The sequence below is a fragment of the Tricharina praecox genome (assembly GCF_024521635.1).
Source record: "Tricharina praecox strain CBS 144465 chromosome Unknown BZA05scaffold_2, whole genome shotgun sequence".
Taxonomy (NCBI): Eukaryota; Fungi; Ascomycota; class Pezizomycetes; order Pezizales; family Pyronemataceae; genus Tricharina; species Tricharina praecox.
This window is the reverse complement of record NW_026250404.1, coordinates 1,302,924-1,325,712: the sequence shown is the minus strand read 5'-3', so window position 1 is coordinate 1,325,712 and position 22,789 is coordinate 1,302,924. Positions and strand designations below refer to the sequence as shown.

General features: G+C 53.2%; 5 protein-coding genes and 1 non-coding gene across 6 annotated transcripts; 2 read left to right on the top strand and 4 right to left on the bottom strand.

The window, feature by feature from the left end:
• Positions 1–17: 17 nt before the first annotated feature.
• On the bottom strand, positions 18–1,686 carry BZA05DRAFT_423752 (DNA repair metallo-beta-lactamase-domain-containing protein; the record flags this gene model as incomplete). Its single annotated transcript, XM_051485881.1, has 2 exons — positions 18–583; positions 636–1,686. The coding sequence occupies 2 exons, from the start codon at positions 1,684–1,686 to the stop codon at positions 18–20; spliced, it is 1,617 nt and encodes a 538-aa protein (XP_051343588.1).
• A 2,419-nt stretch (positions 1,687–4,105) lies between these two features.
• On the top strand, positions 4,106–5,745 carry BZA05DRAFT_367462 (ADP-ribosylglycohydrolase-domain-containing protein). Its single transcript, XM_051481565.1, has 3 exons — positions 4,106–4,326; positions 4,381–4,490; positions 4,543–5,745. Exons 1-3 carry the CDS (start codon positions 4,200–4,202, stop codon positions 5,596–5,598), a joined length of 1,293 nt encoding a protein of 430 aa, XP_051343587.1. The 5' UTR covers positions 4,106–4,199; the 3' UTR covers positions 5,599–5,745.
• BZA05DRAFT_t28 lies at positions 5,669–5,741 on the bottom strand. The gene has a single exon. It is a non-coding gene; the product is annotated as a tRNA-Cys (tRNA).
• Positions 5,746–9,313: 3,568 nt separating the features above from the next.
• Positions 9,314–10,042, bottom strand: BZA05DRAFT_385001 (Cyanovirin-N). Its single transcript, XM_051482367.1, has 3 exons — positions 9,765–10,042; positions 9,525–9,704; positions 9,314–9,467 (listed from the first exon to the last, which is right to left on the bottom strand). Exons 1-3 carry the CDS (start codon positions 9,901–9,903, stop codon positions 9,457–9,459), a joined length of 330 nt encoding a protein of 109 aa, XP_051343586.1. The 5' UTR covers positions 9,904–10,042; the 3' UTR covers positions 9,314–9,456.
• A 1,426-nt stretch (positions 10,043–11,468) lies between these two features.
• Positions 11,469–13,990, top strand: BZA05DRAFT_456478 (flavin-containing monooxygenase; the record flags this gene model as incomplete). Its single annotated transcript, XM_051487557.1, has 5 exons — positions 11,469–12,523; positions 12,588–12,707; positions 12,763–13,292; positions 13,350–13,548; positions 13,614–13,990. The coding sequence occupies exons 1-5, from the start codon at positions 11,932–11,934 to the stop codon at positions 13,988–13,990; spliced, it is 1,818 nt and encodes a 605-aa protein (XP_051343585.1). The 5' UTR covers positions 11,469–11,931.
• Positions 13,991–17,274: 3,284 nt separating this feature from the next.
• BZA05DRAFT_331533 (uncharacterized protein) lies at positions 17,275–20,051 on the bottom strand (the record flags this gene model as incomplete). Its single annotated transcript, XM_051480593.1, has 2 exons — positions 17,275–18,128; positions 18,185–20,051. The coding sequence occupies 2 exons, from the start codon at positions 20,049–20,051 to the stop codon at positions 17,275–17,277; spliced, it is 2,721 nt and encodes a 906-aa protein (XP_051343584.1).
• Between the last annotated feature and the right edge of the window lie 2,738 nt (positions 20,052–22,789).

The window sequence follows — 22,789 nt, the reverse complement described above, 5'->3', positions numbered from 1 at the left end:
GGTAAGCAGAAATATAACTACCAGCTTTCTCCTCCTCCTCCCTCTCCAAGCGAAAACAATCCCCTTTTCCTCGCGGTATCCCACTTCTGAATCCATCCCTCCATCCGCTCGCGGGCCTTCTTAGAGCCCACATTGACGGTGGGGATTATTCTTCCAATATCCAACGCACAGCAGAACATGCATAGTTCCCGGAAGCTGCTGTGTTCACTGTATGGCACTCCGTAACAGCGAACTTTATCGCTGCCGCCTCGGACAGGCGCCATATCCTTGATTGAATACGCGCTCTTCCAGGTGGGTGAGAATAATACGTCATCGAGTTTGGGAGATGTGGTAAGGCGCGAGGTGGGCGGTTTGTAGCTCCAGCCTGAGGGACGGAAGGCAACGATGCGTGCGAAGGAGGGGTGCTGAGAGAGGTATGTGGATAGCGTTGTTGGGTCGACGGAGCCGAGAGGTGTTAGGTGCACTTGTGCGGCTGATGGGTCAGAGGTTAGGAGGCGTGTGAGGGTGGGGTCTTCGAGCTGTTGGAGAGTAAAGAGCTTGTTTGGTGGTGCGTAAATTTTGGAGTTGAGCGCATGAGCGATGCCTGTGTGGAATAGTCAGTGAAATGTTTAGAACTGGGAGATGTGGGTACGAACCGGTGGCAATTCGTTCCTTGCCGATGGAGTACGTTCCCACCATGATCAAGAGCCGACGCTTCGACCGCGTGGCTTCAGACTCCTTCTTGATCTCAGTAGCTTTCGTAACAAAGTTGGCTAGGCTCCCAGAGTCCTTCATATCGGGTACCTGGTCGCTGTCGAGGAGGACACACATTTCGGCACACGCATCGATAACGTTCTTCTGGGTTGGAAACGCGTACTTGGGATCGAGGTAGGTGGTGTCGAGATACACTGTATCAATCTTCTGTGTGCGGTTCTTTCCAGGGCGGAGAAGCGGGTGGTCGAGGTGTTTCGGTTCTGCCCGGAAATCTCCGCAATGCAAGACCCTGATCGGCTTTTTGCCTTTAAGATTCTCAAATAGGAAGAGCATACTCCCAGGACAATGGTTGGCGTCGAGACCTCGGACTCTCACCCCATCGACTCCTGGCACTTCAAGCCACTCTTCCCATGGGAGTTCGACAACCCACTGCGGATCGACCTTCAGTCTCGAGCGCACTAGATTTGCGGTGACCCGGGAGCAGTAGATAGGACCATGTTGCCAGGTGGAAGAAAGGCCGACATAGTGATCCGAATGAAAGTGCGAGAGGAAATAAGCGTTGCAGCCGGGAATCTTGCCGTACCGAAATGCGTCGACGGTAATTGGTCCGTTGAAGAGGATCTTGTAGAAAGGACAGGTACGCTCAATCGCCCTCTTGCCCTTCGATTCCGCTTCAGTTTTAGCAGCGGATGCCCAGGCGTGCTCTTTGGTATTGTTGGACATGATCTTCGTAAATGCGGATGCTTGTTTATTGGAAGTCTGAAACTTGAGGGGCGCATGCGGATTTGATGTCTCTGAAGTGGGTGGTAGAGTGTAAGTGATGCGGGATGTTTTGGGCGTTGCGGGAGGGGGCATCGGATCACCATCGAGGCAGCGATTGACATGAGCGTTCGCGTCCGAGTTCGATAACCTCGCAAAACTGGTTCCACATATGGGACACTTTGCGGCAGCAGGAAGCTGTGTGGCTTCGACTTGGACATCTGAGGGCTTCATTATGACCTGGGTGTCCTGCCAAAATCCTCTTTCAACGGCTCTAGCAGCGGGATCAAAGTCAAAAGTTGTCTGCGTAGCCTCCCACTGCTCAAATCCCATCGTGTCCTCTTCTGCATCCTCCTCTTCGTCGGAGGCATCGGAGCCTTGGTTTGGTTCGTCCTCATTGTCGTCCTCGTTCTCCCCTGCGTCCTCCACATCATGATCAGAGTTAACACTCATACTCTCGAATGTCCCTTGTATGTGATCCTCGGGCTCCCGTTGGCGTTTTTTGAACCGTTGCGTCTGGGTCTGTGTGAAGTCCTCAATGTCGTCCAGAACCTCAGTCTCCTGCGGCTTTCTCCCCCACAATAAACCTCTGAAGCCTGCTTTCGTTGTTACAATGTCTCGGGCGTTCGCTGGGACTGTCTTTGTCGCGACCGTGTGCTCAACTTTCGTCGTTGTGTCCGTGCTCTCAAAAGTTGCAGCCTTCGACGGGACCGAAGCGAGCTCCTTCATCACTGAAGGTGTGGTAGTTGTGGTAGCTTCTTCTGCGACATCGTTCGTGGCTGTAGCCAGTGTGTCGTCCCCACTGTCTGTCGGTGTAGTAGCAGTCGTCTTCGTGGCAGACATCGGAGCGGGCGCTTTACCGAACAGCATCGAGGACGAGAGGTTCAGTTTAAGTGCCGACGGATCAAACTTTGGTGCTGCGTACTTCGTTTTGGCGATAGGAGTAATCGGTGCAGTGGTGCTCTCAGTCGGTACATCATCGTTGACAGTAGATACCGGCTCGCTCGCCACCTCCTGCTCCAGCTCCATCGGTTCCGGCGGCGGCCCCGCTTTCATGGCCTCCCTCGCAATTAAAGCATCCAACCCCAGTTCCTCGTCATCGCTCTCGTCTGCATCTTCAGGATCACTGACATCAAGTCCATACCCGCCATGGCTGATGAACAACTCATCGCTCTTTCCATCCTTCTTCCCTCCCTTCCCGTCACCGTCCGCTACAGGCTTGAAAAACTTCAGGATAGACGTATTCTTCGCCCTCTTCTTTCCAATAGACTTCGTCGGTGTAAACTTCTTGACCGGGGGCGGGGTTGCCAGGAACGCCGTGAGCTGTGTCTGCCGGGGTCCGCGGGGCCTCGATGGCGTCGGGAAAGTCGGGGGCGGCGGGTGAGCGGTCTTTTGCTTCTTTGCGGAGGGCGGAGAGGAGGCGGTTAGGTCGATTGGGGAGGATGAAACTGCTGAATGGGAGCTGACTCCTGGCTGTTTGCGGAACATTATGGTTGCTGAAGTGGCGGGATGTGGTCAGCGATCAAGAAATGAGGGCGGTGAGACGCGTTGGTCAGACGCGATTGTGGGTGTGTAACAGAATGTATGACATACAACCAGGTCCCCTATAACAGCATTAGGGACTCTCTAAGCGGCTTTTCATGTATACAACAGTCGCGTTTGGGTCAATCTAAAATTTTGCGCTTTCAGCTACACAGATAATCAATCGTTGATGCGCGAGACGTCAGTCACCACAATGCAGTAAAGCTTTGTCGTCATCCAATCCACATGAAGATACTCTACAAGGTCCCTCCCCTTGGCCAAGAAGAAGGAAAAGAAAAGTCCGCTACTCACTCCGTCTCGTCCGCTGCCTCTTCTTCAGAAGACGCCATGGAGGAGGTATGGGGAGGAACAACGGGTATGACCCTGGCTCCTCAACCTCAGCCTCCTCCTCCTCTCGCCTCCTCTCTGCACGCCTTTCCGCTCCAAGGCTTCCACTCGGACACCTCGCTTGCGGCATCTTCCGCAGGGAGAGATATGGAGCTCGGTTTGATGCTTGTTAACCAAGTTTCTTCGAAGTGATACAGAAGCGCAAATGGAATTGCTTCGGTAAGCTTCTACACATTGCAGGCTGAAACCGCTTCCATAGGGATGAGTGAGGGGGCCTAGGAGCTGCTCTCGCACAACCTGTATGTAGCTATCATAGGTGCTCTATGCCTTCTGGCGTTCTCGAGGCTTGATTCAGTGCACAAGTCTCAAAAGGTCTGCATCGGTCATTCGAGACCCTATCAACAGTAGAATTGTAGGGCCTGAAAACTCGAACTCATGATTGGGAAGTTAAAAGGACATGTACTAGCATAACCACACAAGTGCGTTGGTTCTCATCGCACCGCTGAACGTAATGTTAACGCATACGCTGAAGCGTTGAAGCGGTGTCATTACTGTTTTTCGGTGATACTTTGCGGCCCTTTACAGGGCTCTATCACTTTCGTTTATTTTACCGCCCACACTCCCCCCTTCACTGTAGGTACAGTATTTAGGGTCGCCCTCAAAAGAGTGTTATAGAAGCCATTAAATAAAGCAATGAAACAGCCCGTGATACTTGTCCTCACAAGTCCGTCCTTATCATGACTATCACTCGTTCGGAATCATCCATCCAATCGGAAGATACCACTGCCCTACAAGCAGTTAGAGTTGTCTTATACGTCAAGTATATAATCCGTACGACATGGGCTTATTCCAACCTCCCCCCTTTTCCTGCAGTCCAAATGGCATCCGAATCCGCAAATCTGGACTACCTCTCGCTGCACCCCTTCGTGCGCTCCACCGTCGTCGAAAAAGTTCGAGGAACTCTCATCGGCTCGGCCCTAGGTGACGCCGTGGGGCTTTATACTGGTCAGTGGACGTTGCGGTTAGCGAGATATGTCAGGCTCACCTCTGTGATCGTAGAATTCCTTTCAAAGCAACAAGCTACCGAAGCATACGATGGCCAGAGCATCTCTCTGATCCCACCGGTGACTCCTTTCTTCGGCGACGGCCATCGCGACAAGTTTGTCGAGGTACCATCCACCTCTTCTGAGAGTAGGGACGATCCACTACTGACCAGCATAGTGCTTCTGGACCGACGACACGGACCATAGTCTACTCATGATCCTCACATACCTTCACCACGATGGCCAGCTCAAACCTATCGAGTTTGCAAAGCGCCTACAGTCCTGGTGCTCGCAAGGTCTCCGGGTCCTCGATCGCCTACCGCTCGGTCTCGGCCGAACGGTAAAAACCGTTACGGGTGACCCGCTCTTCACTACGGACCCCTTCGCTGTGGCGAAAGCGAAGTGGCTTGAAAGCGGCCGAAACAACGCCGCGAACGGCTCGCTGATGCGTACCCACCCGCTAGGGATCATCTGCGTGGGCAAGACGCGCGAGGAGACGTTCGAAATCGCGATGGAGATGTCCTTGGTGTCTCACTTTGACCCGAGGTGTGCCGTCGCCTGCTGCATCGTCACGGGCCTCATCCGGGGGATTCTCCGCGGCGAGGTACTGTGCGAGACCGATGTGGATGCGGTTATCGAGGCTGCGTACTCCTTCGTCGAAGCGCGCCCGAAGACGTGGGATCATCCGGACCCCGAATTTCCCGATGCCCAGCTCCTCGACCGCGAGGACTTCCATCGTCACATTTACGCCGCCGACCTAGCGGCGCTGGAACTCGACGACAGGCGCAAGATAGGGTACGTCTACAAAGCGCTTGGAACGGCGGTGGTGACACTGCGGCGTGGAATTCGTGGGGGCAACTTTAAAGAGCTTATCTTCGAGCTGGTGATGGAGGGTGGGGATGCCGATACCAATGCATGCATCGCCGGTGCGGTTTTGGGATCTTGGACCGGGTTTACCGACTTGCCCAGGGAGTGGAGGGATGGATTGGAACACAAGGAGTGGATGATGGGTATTGTGGAGAAGCTATGCTGGACCGTTGGCATCGTCGAGGGGGAGTGCAAGGGCAGTGATGACCCAGATACGGCGTTTGATGGTGGCCGCGGGCTGTTTAACGAGGATCAAATGAGGTTGAGGGAGAAGACGTTGGTGGATCATGTGTACTCGAAGATGCTGCAAAGGGATATGGATCGTAAGGCTATGGAGAAGAAGGGAAAGAAGTGGTTTAATCTCTAAATATGCTTTCGTCTCCGGCCAAAAATAGAAGGCTTAACCTTCTCAAGTTTGAGAAGGCAGAGACCATAGTAGTTCTGACCTCGATTTGAACGGGGGACCTGTCGATCTGCAATCGACCGCTCTAACCCCTGAGCTACCAGAACAGGGAGATGTGCGTGTCAGATAGATACACATGATATCACTCGCATGGAGTCGATCGACCCACACTGAAAGTTTTCACTCCACGACTCTTCCGTACCATCGAGCGATGTAACATTTCTCATTAAACTGTATAACTAATATTATAATGGGTCCCAGCATTTGTCTCGATTTTCCCATGTGGTAAGACCTGGAATATTCGAGCTTATCGTGTGTCCCAATCCGCTCCCCACAATTATGAGTGCCTTATGCACAACTTCTTTCGACAAAAGAACTCAGGATACGCAATTGTGGGCCTGGCTCTCGATATTCGGCGAAACTTGGGCCGACACATCTACGAAGAACTTCGAGTCTCAGAATATCTTTTCTTGGGTAGTAGTAAAGTGTCGGTCATGGCAACTATTTTGAGCATCGTTATCCCACTATTCCGGTACCGTTGGCTCCTACTTCTCCGAGCTCGAAGCTCGCTTTACGCTTGGACTCGAGATCGGTTGACTCTCGGGAGTTTAATTTCCGAGGCAGACGTTAAGAAGTCATCCCAATCACTGGATATGTCTCATCTTCGCATCTTGCTGCACAACATTTGTGCTGTCACTGCCTGAACCCAATTGCCGAATTGAAGGAGTACCAAATACCTACGAGAAAAGTGGCAGTGTAGGAACTCCCATCGCTGGCTGATCGATTTGCACAAAACGTCACGTCGGAGATTAGGCGGCTTTGTGAGTAAGTCCTTGATGCATATTTCCGAGACAGTACAGCACAACATACTTGATATCACGGAGCCCATCTTCAGAAACGAGTGCTTAGGTGACCATGCGCTGCTGCCAGAATACGTTTTGTGGTGGTGTTGCACTCCACATGACGTGCACTCATGCACAACCTATGACTCGATATCTCTAAATACTTAAATTGTGCTGTGGTGGAGCACCGTCCTGATGAAGTATTTAGGTACCGCATTGCATTCGCACGATGGCTTGTTCTTGGAAACAACTGAAAAGGGTTGATGATCGGATAATCACGAATAGGGAGAGAGAGTAAATCCAAGAGTAACAATGTCTGATTGTTATGGCTTAACTCCCAGTGATGGTAGTCGATGCCTTCTCTACGACGGAAAGTCGTCGGTCTTTATACCGACACGGCTCACCCCACCTGATGTCTAACTATGAGCGCTCGGGAGAGTATTACCTCGGTAATACACAAGGGTATCTCGTACGAGATGTGGACGATGGTTCTAGGCACTGGGTCTTCGGGTACCGAACCCTTGTCTATCTTCAATTTTGGTGTTTCCGAGCTGAACTCGTATGCACCCTTGAGTTGGTCGGCGACTACAAACGACGGAGCCGCAGCCTATTGGCTCGATGACTTCCGTGTCCTTCCGGTGACTACTATCTCGCAGATAGTATGCGTCTCCTTATTGTCTACGACGTGTCTCAAGTGCCGCAGCAATCGCAGTATGACTGCAGAAGTATGTATATGCAACTCGACGAGTTTTGATCCAAACTTCTCCAAAGTACTGACTGATGACAGGCTTCCCCTCATATACCCACCGGGTACGTTTCGCCTCGCCTGTCCGGCACGACCGTTCGAGGGCTGTTTTGACCCCTAAATAAAACTTTATTTGTATGGGAAACGGCAACTAGTATGCTTTTACTATGGCGGCCACGGAGGATAACCTTTGACAACCTGCACGTCTTAGTGAGATTTCCAACAGGTTTGCCTAGGTGATTGAGCGCACTCCCGAACTCACCAATGAGTCCATAGCCACCCTCCACGAGGTTCTAGCGGCTATCTCTGTGAGGTTCGAATCCCAATCATGATATATCACTCGCCAAAAATCCTCGAATTCTGACTGAGTTCTTCCAATGACTGCCCATAGTAAGGGTTGATGATAATCAACAGCGATACTAATGTATTCCCATATGCCTGAGGTATGTTGCCAGCTCGCTGGGTGTAACAATGTGAGCCGTCGGCAGTGAGTGAGCTTAATAAAGCAAAAGGTTCATCTTCATTGCTGCTGTCAATCTCGGTGAGGTTTTCTGCAAAGCTGTACATCAACCGCTGTTTAGTCCAGGGGCGGGCAGCCCACTGCCATTCTCACGGACTTCAGCCTTTCAAAGCGACATCAGGTGACGTTTGTTGCCGCAGCAACGATGGCCCGAAGCGCTCTAGCGCGCGTTACACCACGCTAATTCTATTTCACAGGGAGGTCAAATATCCGGGTTTATACGGTAGTATTTATTTAAGCATCGTAGCCAAGTACGGTACTCTGCCTTGTGTATGCTAATTTATGTACACATAAGCATTTACTTTAGTGATGGCCAAGTAAGCAATAAAAAGGCATTGTTACCCCATGGATGTCACAAATTCTTCCATCCACTCATTGCCCATAGGGCCGTACTTCGATCCTCCTCAACCCCCCTCCTCCATATTGCGCATCTACATACCTTAGCACCCTCACGGTCCTACCAGCCATCAGCGGCTCCATGCGCACCGTGTTGGAGTCCACAATGGGCAGTGCAGGCAACAGCCCGAAAACTTCATGGGCTGGGCTGAGGCTGGTGAGCTGATCTGATATGTAGCCCGGGCTATCAACGAGACGAGGTTGTTTGGTAGTCAGCAGCGCCACAAAGTGCTGGCCGGTAGCGGCCCGCGGGGTCCCAGCCCCCGGCCGGCCAGAGTGGGCAGGAAAGGAGTGCGACGGTTCGCCATATCTAGTCTAGATAGACTGCATGCGAAAGAAACTGAAGATCTCTCTCTCCCTCTCTCTCTCTCAGGACTGAAGAAAGAGTATTTAATGTACATACATAGGAAACAGGCCCACGCTGGCGACATCAACTTTCGCTTAGATACTACCTAGGCTGCCACTTGGTTCGAAACCGGCGCTCTCGACTCGATTGCGTCCGACATCGGATTGAGCGTTACGTGGGAGGCGATTTGTTGCGGGAGACGATTGTTGCAGGAGATGATCGTTGCAGGAGGCGATTTTCTGCGGGAGGTGGCTTTGTTGTGGGAGATGATTTATGTACTCTGGTTGCGGACGATCATTCTGTTGCGGTTGTTGCTGTTGGGATGCATACAGGAGGTGGCCGTGCCGGATCACCCTCGACGATATGTACTAGTAGTGAGACGCATCATTGGAACTCACTCGCTGCGGCCCAAAGCTGGGCTGCCAAGTCCAGCCCAGCCCGGGCTGGGCTATACGCGCCGGGCTGCGGGCTGCGGGCTGGCTTTGATTGGGCTGGGCTGTTGCCTGCACTGATAAGGGGTACGAACTCGGTGAGTGAAGTGCTGGCTTGGGATGGATTTTGACGGGCCGTTGGGGCCGCGGCGTGCGTGAAGTTGAATTGTACATAGCGAGGAAAAGAGTATGCAGGGTCAATGGAAAGTCAAGGCTTGGAATTACGTCGGGGCGGGAAGGGACTTGTGTGCTACTAATATAGCTCCTTAGCCGCTCTCAACTCACATGCTCAGCGTTGTCATAGTCTCTGCGGTGGTGGACCCGGCAGACCTGAAAGTGGGTGGGCAATAAAGACGGAAAAGACTCGGTGGCGAGGTCACAGGATATTCATATGCAACGTTGGTTGAGTATGCGCTTCGGTTTGCATTTTGTCCACGCGCACGATGCTCCAATACATGTCCACAAGAAAGAAAAAAAACTCCCAGCTCACTCACTCTCTCACTCGGCCATCAACCCTAGTCCTTCGCGTTGACAGGGGAACTCTAGTCGTGCACTACGGAACTGTCAGCATCGATGGAATTACCTAATGAAGGAAGCTCGGGCCACTCACGGAAAACCAACTCCCCGTTCCTGTTCTCGATCCGATCAGCGATGTGAAGTCCCTGGCGCGCCCGGTAGCTGCCGTCTGCGCACAACAAATCCGCCTCGAGCTTGGGCCCGCCGTCACCATGCACAAGGGAGATGTTCTTGGCCGATCTGGTGAAATCGCGGCCGTTCCATTTGAACCAGCCTGTGATATGTGAGTCAGGAAGGGCCGCCGACAGAAGGTGAAGGGATGGGCGGAACATACCATCAGTGTTGCCGACGTAGTGGTTGAGGTCCAGGCTGGCACTTACGGTGCGGCCACTGTTGTTCTTGAGCTCACATTTCAGCTTGTGGCCGTCCTTCAGGACGATGTCTTGAGCCGAGGTGTGGAAGTTGCCGCCCATTGTGCTGATTTCTTCGAAGTTTGAGTTTGAGTTGTTTGAGTGGAAGTTGCGATGAATGTGATGTCGAAGCTGATGCTGATATTAATCGAACTGAAGGATTGCGGGGGAGGGGAAGGGATTTATATGGCCATTCCCCCCCCTTGCAGTTGAAGAGGAGCCCGAGAAGTTGGCAGCTTGGCACGCCGAGACGAGCACGGCATGACGTGGCTGCCTGCCGCTCGGCTTTGCGTGGATGCGGGATCTCGGCGGGCACCATTGATCGAGGAGGTGCTGCCGGTCCGGTGAGCACTAGCAATATGCGTACGCGTCGCACCAAAGCGGGGATCCAAGACGCTCCTCCAACCGCAAAAGTACGAATCGTGTGGCTGTGTCGCTGTTCCTGGGTCGTGAGGCGGTCAAAGCATTGACGTTGAGGCTTGGACGCCGCCAGCGGAGCGCTGCTAGCCTCCTACGGCGGGAATCTGCTTTTGGCATCGCCGAAGGCCGCCAGTGTGGCACCTTGGTAGTTGGGGCAGGGGGTCCGTGTTCGAGAATGGGTTGTCGAGCAGCGCATGATCACCAGAGAACACCGCCGAGCCAACAAGCCAACAACGATCTGGACTCTTAGGGTCCTGCATAGACTCTTCGATTGATTTATCGATTGATCGATCATATGTATCTACAGCATGGAACCCTAAGGTTATGGCAGATAGAGGAATCTACAATACAACATTTTGACAGAGAAATTCCACCACCAAATCACAGAAACAGAAATGACAGTCTAAATCCCTTTATCCTCACAATATTTGAAAGTGAGCCTCCGAAGAAGCTCGAGTTGTCGATTTTGCGCTGTAGCGGCGCGTCGTAACCCTCCTCTCCTCCAAAAGGTACCACCACTCGGTACTACCCTCAACATAACCTGTCTAGCGCGCACGGCACAGTGCTCAAAAGGAATCGTCGTCTCGGGGTTTGCGTACATAGCTGTCAAGGCCGGGCCCGATGAACATGTAGCAGTGAAGATATTTGGATCGAAGGCGAGGTTGGGAAAATGCCAGTCGTCATTGGCCAGCGTGGTTCTATGCGCATAGCGCTGAGCTCTTCCCCTAGAGTTCACTCTCCTCCCTCTTCTGAGATTCGGACGTAGCACCCGGTGGTGGTGCAGTTCTCCGGCCAGGGACTGTTGCTCGATTGATCTCTATCGCTTCATGCTCATCATCGTCGAATTCGTCGGTCGGGGCACTCAATCCGCGGTCAGAAAGAGTGGACGCACACCTTAGACTCTTCATCCACAGTACCGGTATCGACACTTCCGGATTAACAATAACAACAATCCCCAGTGTCTCACGGCGGACTAAAGGATGCTGCTCGATTCGCATATCTATGCGCACATCCGAAACCTGGAGCACCCACTCTATGTATTTATGCATGTGTGTACCAGTAGAGCGCATGCAAGCACCCATGTACCTGCATCAGTGAGGCCCGGGTGTGGCGCAGACGCGTCTGTGCGGCGAGCACCCCCACGCTTGCTGTGGCGTCCAGCGCCATGAACGGACCCTGAGGCAGATCCAGAATCCCCACCGTGCATAACCGTACTTCCCCGGACTCTCCCCGAACCCCGCACTACCCCACACTCTCCTCCTACCTACCGAAGCTAGTACCCGGAGCATACGAGCTCCGCGATGTCATCTCAGCACCAAACTCGTGATGTCGATGAGCTCCGGGCAGATGGATATGCGCGACGCAAGCGCACAAGAGCTGCAGCAGGTATCTCTCAATCTGATTGCGATATTGGGCTCGGATCGCTTCCAGAGCTGCGTGTGTATCAAATCGTAGTACCACATGCGTCTCGGGCTCGTGAAAGAAACACCTATCCCCTCTTCTGCAACCGTGGTCAGTCAGTAGTTAGCCCCCATGGAGAGGGTCTCACGGCAGGTATATAAACCTCTGGCAATCGCCTGCCTATCTCTTGCCTCATCTCATCGCTTCTCATCTCATCTTCTCATCTAGTAAAGTCTTCCGCGCATCACCATCACTATCAGCATCACAATCATGGCTCCCGCAGTTTCGCTCACACCTGCAACCCTCCCCAAGCCCAGACCAGCACCCACAGACGTATCCACTCCAATCGATGCCTGGATCTCATCCTTCGCCACATATCTCAAGACCCCCGACTCGAAATCAGTCTCCTCCCTCTTCCTCGCTGATGGCTTCTGGCGCGATCACCTCTGCCTGTCCTGGGACTACAAGACCGCAGAGACCCCAGCCAAGATCCACGAGCTCCTCTCCTCTGGCCGCATCACATCCATCTCCCTTTCGCGCAGCCACGCCGTCACAGCCACGCCGGTCGACTTCGCAGGTCAGGTCCCAGCGATCACGGCTTTCGTCGATGTCAAGACTACTATGGGGAATGGCCAGGGTATAGTCAAGCTGCTCGAGGACCTTGATGGCGAGGGCAAGGGCGTGTGGAAGGCATACACTATGTTCACTGCTCTCAAGGAACTCGATAAGTTCCCTGAGAGAGTGGGGAGGAACCGGCCGGTCGGTGTCAGCCATGGGGCCAACAAGACACGGCGGAATTGGAAGGAGAGGAGAGCTGATGAGGTTGAGTTCGTGGATAGTCAGCCTGTCGTGCTGATCGTTGGTGCGTATCCATCGTTGAGGTGGCGAGATGCATTAAACGAGAGCTAATAGATAGGGTGATATAGGTGCTGGGCAGGGTGGCCTGGTTGCTGCAGCTAGGCTAAAGATGATCGGCATCCAAGCCCTCATAATCGATAAGAATGAGCGGGTAGGAGACAACTGGAGAAAGCGGTATCACCAGCTGGGTAAGTCACTTTTTTCTTTTCTTCATTGTTCGAATCGATGGGCTAATTCTGGCAGTCCTTCACGATCCCGTCAATTACGATCACCTGCCATACATCAACTTCCCCACATGCTGGCCGAAATTCACGCCCAAAGACAAGCTCGGGGACTGGTTTGAATCCTACGCATCATCGCTAGAACTCAATGTCTGGACCTCTTCCACAATTGCCGACTCCTCCTGGGACCCCAAAACCAATACCTGGAGCGTCACCGTCACCCGCCCCTCCGGCACTCGTGTGCTACAGCCGCGCCATCTCATCATCGCCACCGGCCACTCCGGCGAGCCAAACATGCCCACATTCCCGGGAATGGACACGTTCAAGGGAGACGTGCTGTGCCATTCCTCTGGGTTCCCCGGAGCGAAGATGGAAGGTGGTGAGAAGAGGAAAGCTGTGGTGGTGGGCTGCTGCAATAGTGGCCATGATATTGCCCAGGATTATTACGAAAAGGGATATGATGTTACCATCGTCCAGCGGAGCACCACATATGTTATGACCTCGGAGAATGGGCTGGATGTCCTCCTCAAAGGGCTCTACGATGAAGATGGGGTTTGTGGCACCTACACTCATTCCTCCATATGCAGTCTCATCTAACAAAGTCTTTAGCCCGCATCTGTTGAAGACGCAGACATGATCCTCATGTCCTCCCCCGTCCGTGTGTTTAAGCGAAATCAGATCGCCGTCACCGAAGCGATCGACAAGCGGGATAAGCACATCAACGATGCCCTTGTCGCAGCCGGGTTCAAACTCGACAAGGGGCCTCACGGCTGCGGATTCTTTATGAAATATATGGAGCGCGGAGGCGGTAAGCTGATCCCCCTCTCCCGACGCCCCCCAAATGCACACCCGCTGAGAAAATCCTCCATATAGGCTACTATCTCGACGTCGGCGCATCCGCCCTCATCGGCTCGGGCGCGATCAAACTCAAGCAGGGCCACGAAATCACCAAGATCGTTCCCGACGGCGTGGAATTCGACGACGGCAGCAAGCTCGCGGCCGACGAGATCGTGTTCGCGACCGGATACGCGAACATGAAGACCACTGCCGCCAAGATCCTTGGTGAGGATGCAGTAAAGGGTGTGGAGGATGTTTGGGGCATTGGAGAGGACACGGGCGAGCTCAGGGGAATGTGGAAGAGGGTTGGAGAGAGGAACCTTTACTTCATGGGTGGTAATCTGGGCTTTACTAGGTGGTTCTCGAGAGGCCTCGCATTGGGCATTGCGGCGAGTGAGGGTGGGTTGATGTAGTTGGAGTCCTTTACTTTACTTTACTGGTCTGTTTTTTTGTCTGGGTAGAAATTGTAAATCGTTGAAACCATTCTTGCTTGTTGGGCATAAAGAGCGAACTGCAAGCCCTCCACTAGGTTTCTCGCTTCATTCACCCTCGTTTTTTTCCCACACTCCTTCATTTCTTGAATCTTCTGCCTTCACATCTCTGTACCAAGCAGTACTGACGCTTTTGGAGCGATACCGCCCAATGTATCCTGCCTGCCATAGCTGCCAGCAGTACGCGTCAGTACCGCGCCCGCCGATGCGGCAATAGCGGTATCGGTCAGTACTGAGCAGTACTGATGGTTCTGGAGCTGCACCGCCCAATGTATCCTACCCACTGCCGCTACAGCTAGTGAGCGTCAGTAGCGGGCCCGCCGATGCGGCGATAGCGGTACCGCTCTGTACTGGGTGGTACTGAGTATTACTCCGCTGTACTAGCAAAACGTGTGCTCGTAGTCGCAGTCGCAGCCGCAGGTAATACGCGGCGATAGTCTGCTACTGCGTGTCCAGTACCAGACAGTACGGTTGTCTAGCAGCAAATTAAAGGGCCTGTGGTACCAGTCGGTACTCTGCATTACAGATCAGTAGAGCACAGTAAAATTAGAGCGGGGCGCGCCCTTGCTGGTTAAGACCCGGTAAGGTCCTCAATACGCCCGCCATAGGTGCTTCAGCAACTGGATTGTCATGCGTGTTCCAACAACAACAACAACAACAACAACAACAACAACAACAACAACAACAACAACAACAACAACAACGCTCGACGCATCCGTAGAACCGGACCTCGATCCGTTCCGCTTCCCCCGCTTCCCCAGCTTTCCCCGCCTACATACTCAGCACAGATTCCCGATCCTTCGGCTACCTACATACTCGAAAAGCCGCACTGCCGCCACTGTGATCGTGGATCCGCGACGACACCACGTCCAACATAGGTACCTACTCCACCTTTCCTCGGAAATCGGAGGAAAGTGATATGTATGGCAGCTCTGCGTGCTGCTTGCGATTCCACGCTTGCTCTCGCGAACTTTAGCCGTGGTGCACTCTTGTTTCATTCGTGGCTTTCATCTTCGTCGCCATGAATTGCTCTGCTCCTGTGTGGAATTACTCGGACACTCGGGGCTGTATGATTTATCCAATCTTACCTACCTTTCTTTGCCATCAAGCAATAATAATAGGTACCTACATACTGCAAAATCCAGCAGCCCAGAAGACTACAGATTACGAAAGTATTCCAATAGTGGCATTCTAGCGTCGTGCCGTGTTGCCGCGTTGCCGTGTTGCCGTGGTGGGTACTCTAATCGCCAGCCAGCCAGCCAGCAGGATCAGAACTTCAGATAGACGTCACATTCTATCACTCGGTACAATAATACTACCCATCACTATCGCACCTTTGTATGGTACTTCAAGTCTTCAACCGTGCACGCACAGTAGGCAACCCTCTTCCAGGCTTCTATGAGCTACGCTGTTCAGCCAGCGATCACTCAACCTCCCCTCCTCCTCCTCCAAAATAGCTCCCGCTGTTGCCATTCTCGCAGAAAAGCCACATCGTCACTCGTCCAAGATACTGCACATTTGTCATACCTATTGGTAATATTTGCACGCCTCGAGAATCCTGTTTGATTTTCATATCTGCTTCTGCTTCCTTCTGGTATGTCTACCTACATAGCTGGTCGTCCGCTGTGTTTTGCGAAGCAATCAACAGAAATATTTACTCGTGTGTACCTACTTACTTCTCAACACTCGCTGTTGATATTAAATAGGTATGCGTCTTATCGCCTGTTCTGGTGTCACTGCTAAGTACTTTTCTCTGTACTCGAAAAAAATACTTTTGCATCGTCGCATAGGTACAGCCTTCGTGGCCGCCGTGGCCGCCGTGGCTGCTTACATAGCATTGTCCCTGGCTTCTCACCAGAATCAGCCTCTTTAGTTATCTAAGCCTTCAAGCCCCCAGCCCTCTGGCTGAGGCCCGGCTTCATCTCGCTGTTTACACGAGCCCGTTTCCCTTCATTAGTAGTCTCATTTCTCTCTTTTCTCGTCTTTCCCGTATAATTACATCAATCAGTTGGCGATGGTATACCGGTAGAGTAGGTACTTCATGATATGTCACGACCCACGAATGACGGTTCATGACCCGTGGTAAAGAGAGATCGTCAGCCTTGAGAATCTATAACTTGGGCTTAGCATGAGTACCAGGTACCTAAGTACATACTATAGTTAGCTACATCAACTCAACAACTACGCAATGTCTATCCAACCTCCAACGGCCAACCTCCAACCTCCAACCTCCAGCATTCAACATTCACCACCAAGAATAAACAGTGGTTTTCGTGTAGTTACCTTTGTATATCAGACCATTACTCTAGCCTCCTTACGCTCAACAACTACCCTCCCACTCACCCAACTCACCAGCAAGCTTATCCCCCGACGTTCGTTGCTCTTTACTATTTACTAAAGCCAAAACACATTATATCACTCGCTATCGGTCTCCCTCTGCAAGAAAAGAAAAAAAAGCAAACCAATAACCGATTATCACCGCCACCTTCATGCAAGCCGGCAGCGCACAAGTAAAGGTAAGTAGATATCTTTTCAATTTTATGATAATGACGTTCATAAACATAGAGACCGGCTAAGTACAGTATAGACAAGAAGGAGGAAGAGCCTGGAGGAGGATGACGTCTATATAAGAAGAAGGAAAGTGAACAAAAGTGAACAAACGGAACAAAATGATAGCAGTGTAGCAGTGTAGCAGTGTAGTGTAGTATAATAAGATGCAGTAGGTGTAGTAAGGTAAGGTAGTAAGGTAGTAAGAATGTAAAGCTGCCAACCGGGCAACACAAGATAACATAAGTAAGTAATGTAGTAGAGTAATGTAATGTAATGTAAGGCTAGCACGCAGCCCTTCAGTTGTGAAGAATCCCCCCATAAAGACGAATAAAAAAGAAAAGAAAAATAATAGACAAAGAAAGGAAGAAAGAACTTTGTATGGTCGCAGATAAAACCCCCGCCCCCTTCCCAAAAAAAAAACCGAGGCCTGAAACAGCAAATGCGCTCGCAAATAAGCCAAAACAAACAAACAAAAAACGACTCCTCGGAACGCCCAATGTACAGAATAAACAGCAAAAATAAACAAGTCCCTCCTTACCCCTCCATACCAAACAAAACCAAGCAAATCTTTGAGAAACAAGCCCTCCTGTACAGTATAAAACCCAACCACACCAAGTCCCCCCGTCCAGTACCAGCAATCAGTCCCAACCAAATCCTCACAGCGACGGCTTCCTGGCATAACCCACCAGTTTCCTCAGCCCGCTGCCCCGTTCTTTTGCCTCTTCGATCACGTTGCCCAGGATGCCCTCGTCGGCAATTCCAGCGGCCCTCAACCACTTCTCCCACACCCACCCACCGAGCAGTCCCGTAACGGCGGCCACGTCCTTGGTACTCCCCTTGACGCCCACATCCTCCCACGTCTGCATCCGCCTCCGCACCTGCTCCGCGATCACCTCGGGATCGTGCGAATCACTTCCAGGTCGCGGCGGCACCGCCTCTATATCACTGTTGTCCTTGGTGGGTACTTTCGGCTTCGAAACCGGCGGCGCCAGGGGCATGAATGTCCAAGCGCGCTTGATATCAGTGAAGCCAGCGCTGTTGAGTCTCGAGATCCACCGCTTGGTGGGCTCCGGATCGCGTCCGCTGCTCTGCAGTGCTGCAGAGAAGCGAGCGAACAGATCGCTCGCCAATGGACCCGCATTGATGACATCACTGTCGAGGACCATGAACTCGAGGTATCCACCGGGCTTGAGCACTCGAATGCATTCCGCGAGGCAGCGGTCGTACTCGTCCAGCGTCCGGCTAGGTGATCGGGATGGTGCTGAGCTCTTGAGAATCAGGAAGAGCGTGCGCGTCGAGACCACATCGAAGTAATTATCGGGAAAGGGAAGGCGGTAGAGACGGTCAATGGTGAGATGCCGGTGGTTCTTCGGGCCGCGGAAGTGGGGAGGGGCAGCGACCGGAGGAATCTCGGGGGATGCCGCGGTTGTCGTAGCTGTCAGCGGACGCTGTGTGACAGTGAAAACCTTGACTTTTGGATAGTCAACAGCGCAGTGCCAGCCCCAATCCGCTAAAAGTCTTCTGTCAGTACGAGCCATGTGCGATCGGTTCAAAAGCAATACGTACCGACTGGCATCCCTCCGAGATCAAGTATCCGCCGCTTCTCCTTCTCCATTGAGACCGACGGTCGGCTTCCTGCCTCGGCCAACATCTGCGCGGCTCTTCCATCGAACCTGACCGTCGCTCTCTTGCTTAACTGCTTCGCGCTGGATGCAACCATCATCTCGTGAGCTGGGCTGATGAGCATCTTGCCAAAGCTCAGCCATCGCGACGCCATCAATGCCCACAAGCTGGTCATGATTTCCTCGCCGGCTTCTCTCAGACGTGCTTTGCTGTTTGACCGTGATCGTACTTTTGCCTCCGATGGCTGCCGCTCCTTAGGGAGTGTGTTCACTTGTAGTGGGTATTCCTCCCTGAGTCGCGTGCATATTCTGTGCGCCTGGATCGCATCGAATCGCGGCGCCCGAGAAACGAAGGCATCGTTGTCGGCGGAAGCGTTAACAAACTCTCGGAAAGCCCGAAGATAAGCCGGATCGGTGTCCTTCGCATCTTCTACCGCCATCTCTTCTGAGGCATTTCTTTGATGGGTGCCGTTGCCGTTGCTGCTACTGCTATCACCGTGACTTGTCCGTTTGACGGTTCCGCTTCTTTCGAATGCAGACACCGAAACCTCCAATCCAGGCTCAGGGGTGGTAGCCCGAGAGAGGGCTAGTTCTCCCGAAAGCGACAACTTCCTTGCGATCGATCGTTGCCTGCTCCTGCGGTTCTCACTGGAGAGTGTTTCGAGCAGGTCGTCTATCGATTTTTCTGTCTCTGCCGCAATGCCTTTTGCGTCACAATCGCCGTCGTTGTCGTCAACAGACTTAATGTTGACAACCGCCACAACGGCCTCCATCGGTGGGCGGTAGAATTCGGGTTTGCTACTGCTCTGCCTCAGCTTCAACGGAACGACTGGCTTTACGCCTTCGATGTCCGTGTCGCTGTAACGCATATTCGGGATAATCTTCTTTTGTGTGGGATCTTGCGGGAAGACATCGCTGTTCGAGGAGGTGGGAAGTTGTACTGGGTGTGACGTCGGAGCGTAGGCACTTGAGCGGTCCGGCCATGCGCCCGGAGTAGCAGCAAACAGCGTGGGCGAGGGAATGCTAACCCCCAGTCCTTCCGGAATGGACCGCGTCTGCTTGATGCCTTTGGACGACACGCGCTCGCCGAACGGGTGCTTCGTCCTCGTGGCAGGCGCCGAAGGTGCGGTTCTGTGGGACGAGGAATAGGACAAATCGCTCGTTTGCGCGCCCATCCGATCGCCCATCCGATAACTCGCGTTCGAGAATTCGGTGTCGATCGACAGCGGAGCCGATTTCGGTGGTGGTGTGGGAGGAGCGAAGATCGGGGCCGAAGGCGCGTCCATCGTCTCCTCGACCGATGGAGCGGTGCTTCTCGGTGGCGTCGTCGTCAGGATCGGTCTCCATGACTTCGGTGGTGGGGTGGGAGGAGCTGGTGGGGTAATGGTGAGGATCGCTTCGTGTGGAGGATTGGCGATGGTGATGGGCGCGAGATTGGCGGGCCGCCGCGTTTTCGGCGAGATGTCGTTGGAACCGTGTTCTCGCCTCCCATTCGCTGCGTTTCGCGCTGCAACCGGCGTCGAATCTGCGACCTGCAACAGGAAGAAGCTGCCGTCCTGTCCTTTGCCGTCACCGCCATCGATCCGAGACAATCCTTCGGCTCCCACTCGGTCGCCGAACAAATCCTCATCGTCATCTTCTTCCTCCTCGAACAGGTCGTTGTACTCATCGTAGATCGCGTCATGGCCCCGCGCGCCCAATGCCGGCCGGCTTCGATTTTTCCGAAAAGTGGTGGGATCGAATTCCTCGTTCACGCTGGTGGCCGACTGCTTGCGGCCCCTGCCTAGCAAGCTGCGAGTGCTCCTGGTCATGCTGGATGTGCTTGTTGTGACCGTACTTATTGAAGCAGTGGGGGAGAGCGGCCTTTTGTTGTAGTCTTTGCTGTTGTTGTGGCGACCGGCCCCTTTTTGCAGTGGTCCGGGTCGGTGAAGGGATCCTGACGAATTTGAAGAGTAGGATTCTGCCGAACTCCAGGAAGAGAAAGGCCTTTGAAGGTGTTGTGGATCCTGGCCAGCGGCCGTTGATGTTGGAGAACCGGGGTTTCCTGTACTTGATACAACCCCTTGATTGGCACTATTGTACATGGCCGCAGCCGCCCTCCGCGGGCTCTTGGATCTGGAACCGAGACGGAACATGGATGCAGTAAGAGAGCAAAGGAGCGAGTATGTAACCGGGTGAGTATAACCAGTGGGGGGTGGGGGGGGAGGGGGGAGGGGGGAATTGCTGAAGGAGAGTGGGTTTTTTTTTGGAGGAGGGTTTGTAGTGGTGAAGGTTCTCGGAGGGTTCTTTGTGGTAGAGTGGGTTATTGATGTTTATTGGATGAAAGCGGCAGCTGTGACGCCAACAACAGCACCCGCGAGACTCGACAACGATGTCGGGGGGAGGGGGGGTGGTGTGGTGGGTGGGGGAGGCAATGGAGGAGAGTGGACTGTGGATGGTAGCTGGGAAGGGATGGGGGGAGGAGGGCGCTGGGAAGGAGGAGGAAGGTGCAGTTGGGCCTAACGGGAACGGCAGCGAGCAGCGGCGAACCAAAGGAGCTGGGGGGTAGTAGTAGTTAGATAGAGGTAGTTTTGTTAGCAGAGCAGGCAGCAAGAAGCAGAAGCGTGTGCTCGTCGGTCTTTGCCTTTGCACTCACTTCACATCTCACTTTCCACTGCTTGCTTGCTTGCCTGTTGCTTGCTTCTTGCTGGTTCAGGGTCAGGAGAAATCCCGGACGTTGGGTCGGGAATGGTAGTGGCGGAGGATGGTGTCGCATTTTGAGTGATGGGGATCTAGCGATGGTTCTATACTGCTAGTAGAGTACGAAACTACGCTTTTTGGCGAAGCGTGCAAGAGCCAACCCGGACTGGGAACAGTGACACAGGGATGAGGGCTACTCCAAACGTGGGTAGGGGGGGAGAAGGGTGGAGAGTTGCGGGAGGAGGAGGAGGACGGGGAGGAAGGGGTGGACGAAGGGGGGGAGGTGGCATGGACGAAAGGGAGCAAGTAGGCGAGTGCGGTGGTGGGTGGGCGAATGGGTGGGCGAATGGGTGGGCGGAAGAGAGGACATGGCAATGGCAATGACAATATGGCCAAGAAGGCTTCTTCTGCTTCTTCTTCTTCTCTCTCGATCGATCCGCATAAGACTCGAGCTTCCTATAAGACCTAGAGCTGTCACTTCTACGGTGGTGCGGCAGGCAGCACGGAGGTCTGGTAGAGGGATTCTATTGGCCAGCAGGACCAAGACAATTACTACTCATGTACCTAGATGGGGTTGTGGAATAGTGATGTATGTAGGATTACGATGCCGTACTATTTTGCTCTCAAGGGAGGTCCGCATTGGTGAAGATGGGGTAGCATAGTTATGCACCCGCGAGGCGTGCGTGATGATGATGATGGAAGTGATGTGTGCAGGCCCGAGCATGTAGGAGTTATTATTGTTACGCGCTCTGCTAGGCGTACACGGTACGATGGCATCAACCTCTCTTCAGCATGCGGGCATGGTATGTAGAGTACCGATGAAGATCAAGATCTAGAAGGGGCAGGCCCAACTGCCATTCGATCTACAGACTCTGCCGTCACGGTAAAACCTATGAGAAACGGACGGACCCAACTGGAGAGTGCAGTTGCAGGTGCCGGTGCACTTCCCTCGTGATCGGTGCAACAAACGCGTAGGTACTCTATACAGGTTGGGTGGCGGGACGCATTTGCCCAGCTCTGTAATGTGTGGCGTGCAGACAGAGCAATTTCCAACTAAAGGCAGAGTAGATAAACCAATATCCTCACATCCCACGATCTCTTCTACGCGTGTTCCGGTCGACGCAGGGCCACTGGGATCCTTGGTGGGTGAAGGGGGAAAGGGCCGGCAATCGACTCGGATTCTCGCGGCCATCGGGCTGGCTCCCCCCTATTTCCTCATCAGAGCCTTGACTTGGTCGCGGTCCTTCCTCTTTCCACGCATCTCTGAAGAGATTTTTTTCTTTCGGGGGCGGCCGGGGGGAGGGGGGCGTGACTAAGTAGTAATTGGGTTTGGTTGACGGAGTCTGTGAGTCTGTGTCTGTGTCTGTAGAGCGTAGGGAGGGGCTCTGTGCGCGGGAAGCACGGGAGAGATGAACTTGAAACAACCACCTATCTCTATCCATGGGTGACGAAAACGTGGGTAAGATGTTTTTTTGACAGCGTCGATCCGAGGTGTGTGTGGTACACACGTAGATATGTACATACGGTTCCCGCCGCTGTGGAGCCGTCGACCGACCGGCCGGCCGACCGCGGGGCAGCCAGTCAGTTGAATCATTCGAACGACGGACGGACGGACAGGGCAAGGCTTGCTAATCGGTACAAAAGTAAGTAAGAATAGAGATTCCAGCCAGGGCGACGAAAAGGAATCACTCAAAGGGATACCTACCGTACCTACCAGTAGATAGAGTACTGAGTAGAGACCGCGGAGAAATGCGGGAAAACGGTGTGCGTAGGTATGTGTGCGTTCCCAACGATGAAATCTTGCGGAGGGCCCGAGGCAAATGAACCGAGCCGTTTGGCTTCCGTAAGTAACTAAAGCCGAGTGCAACAG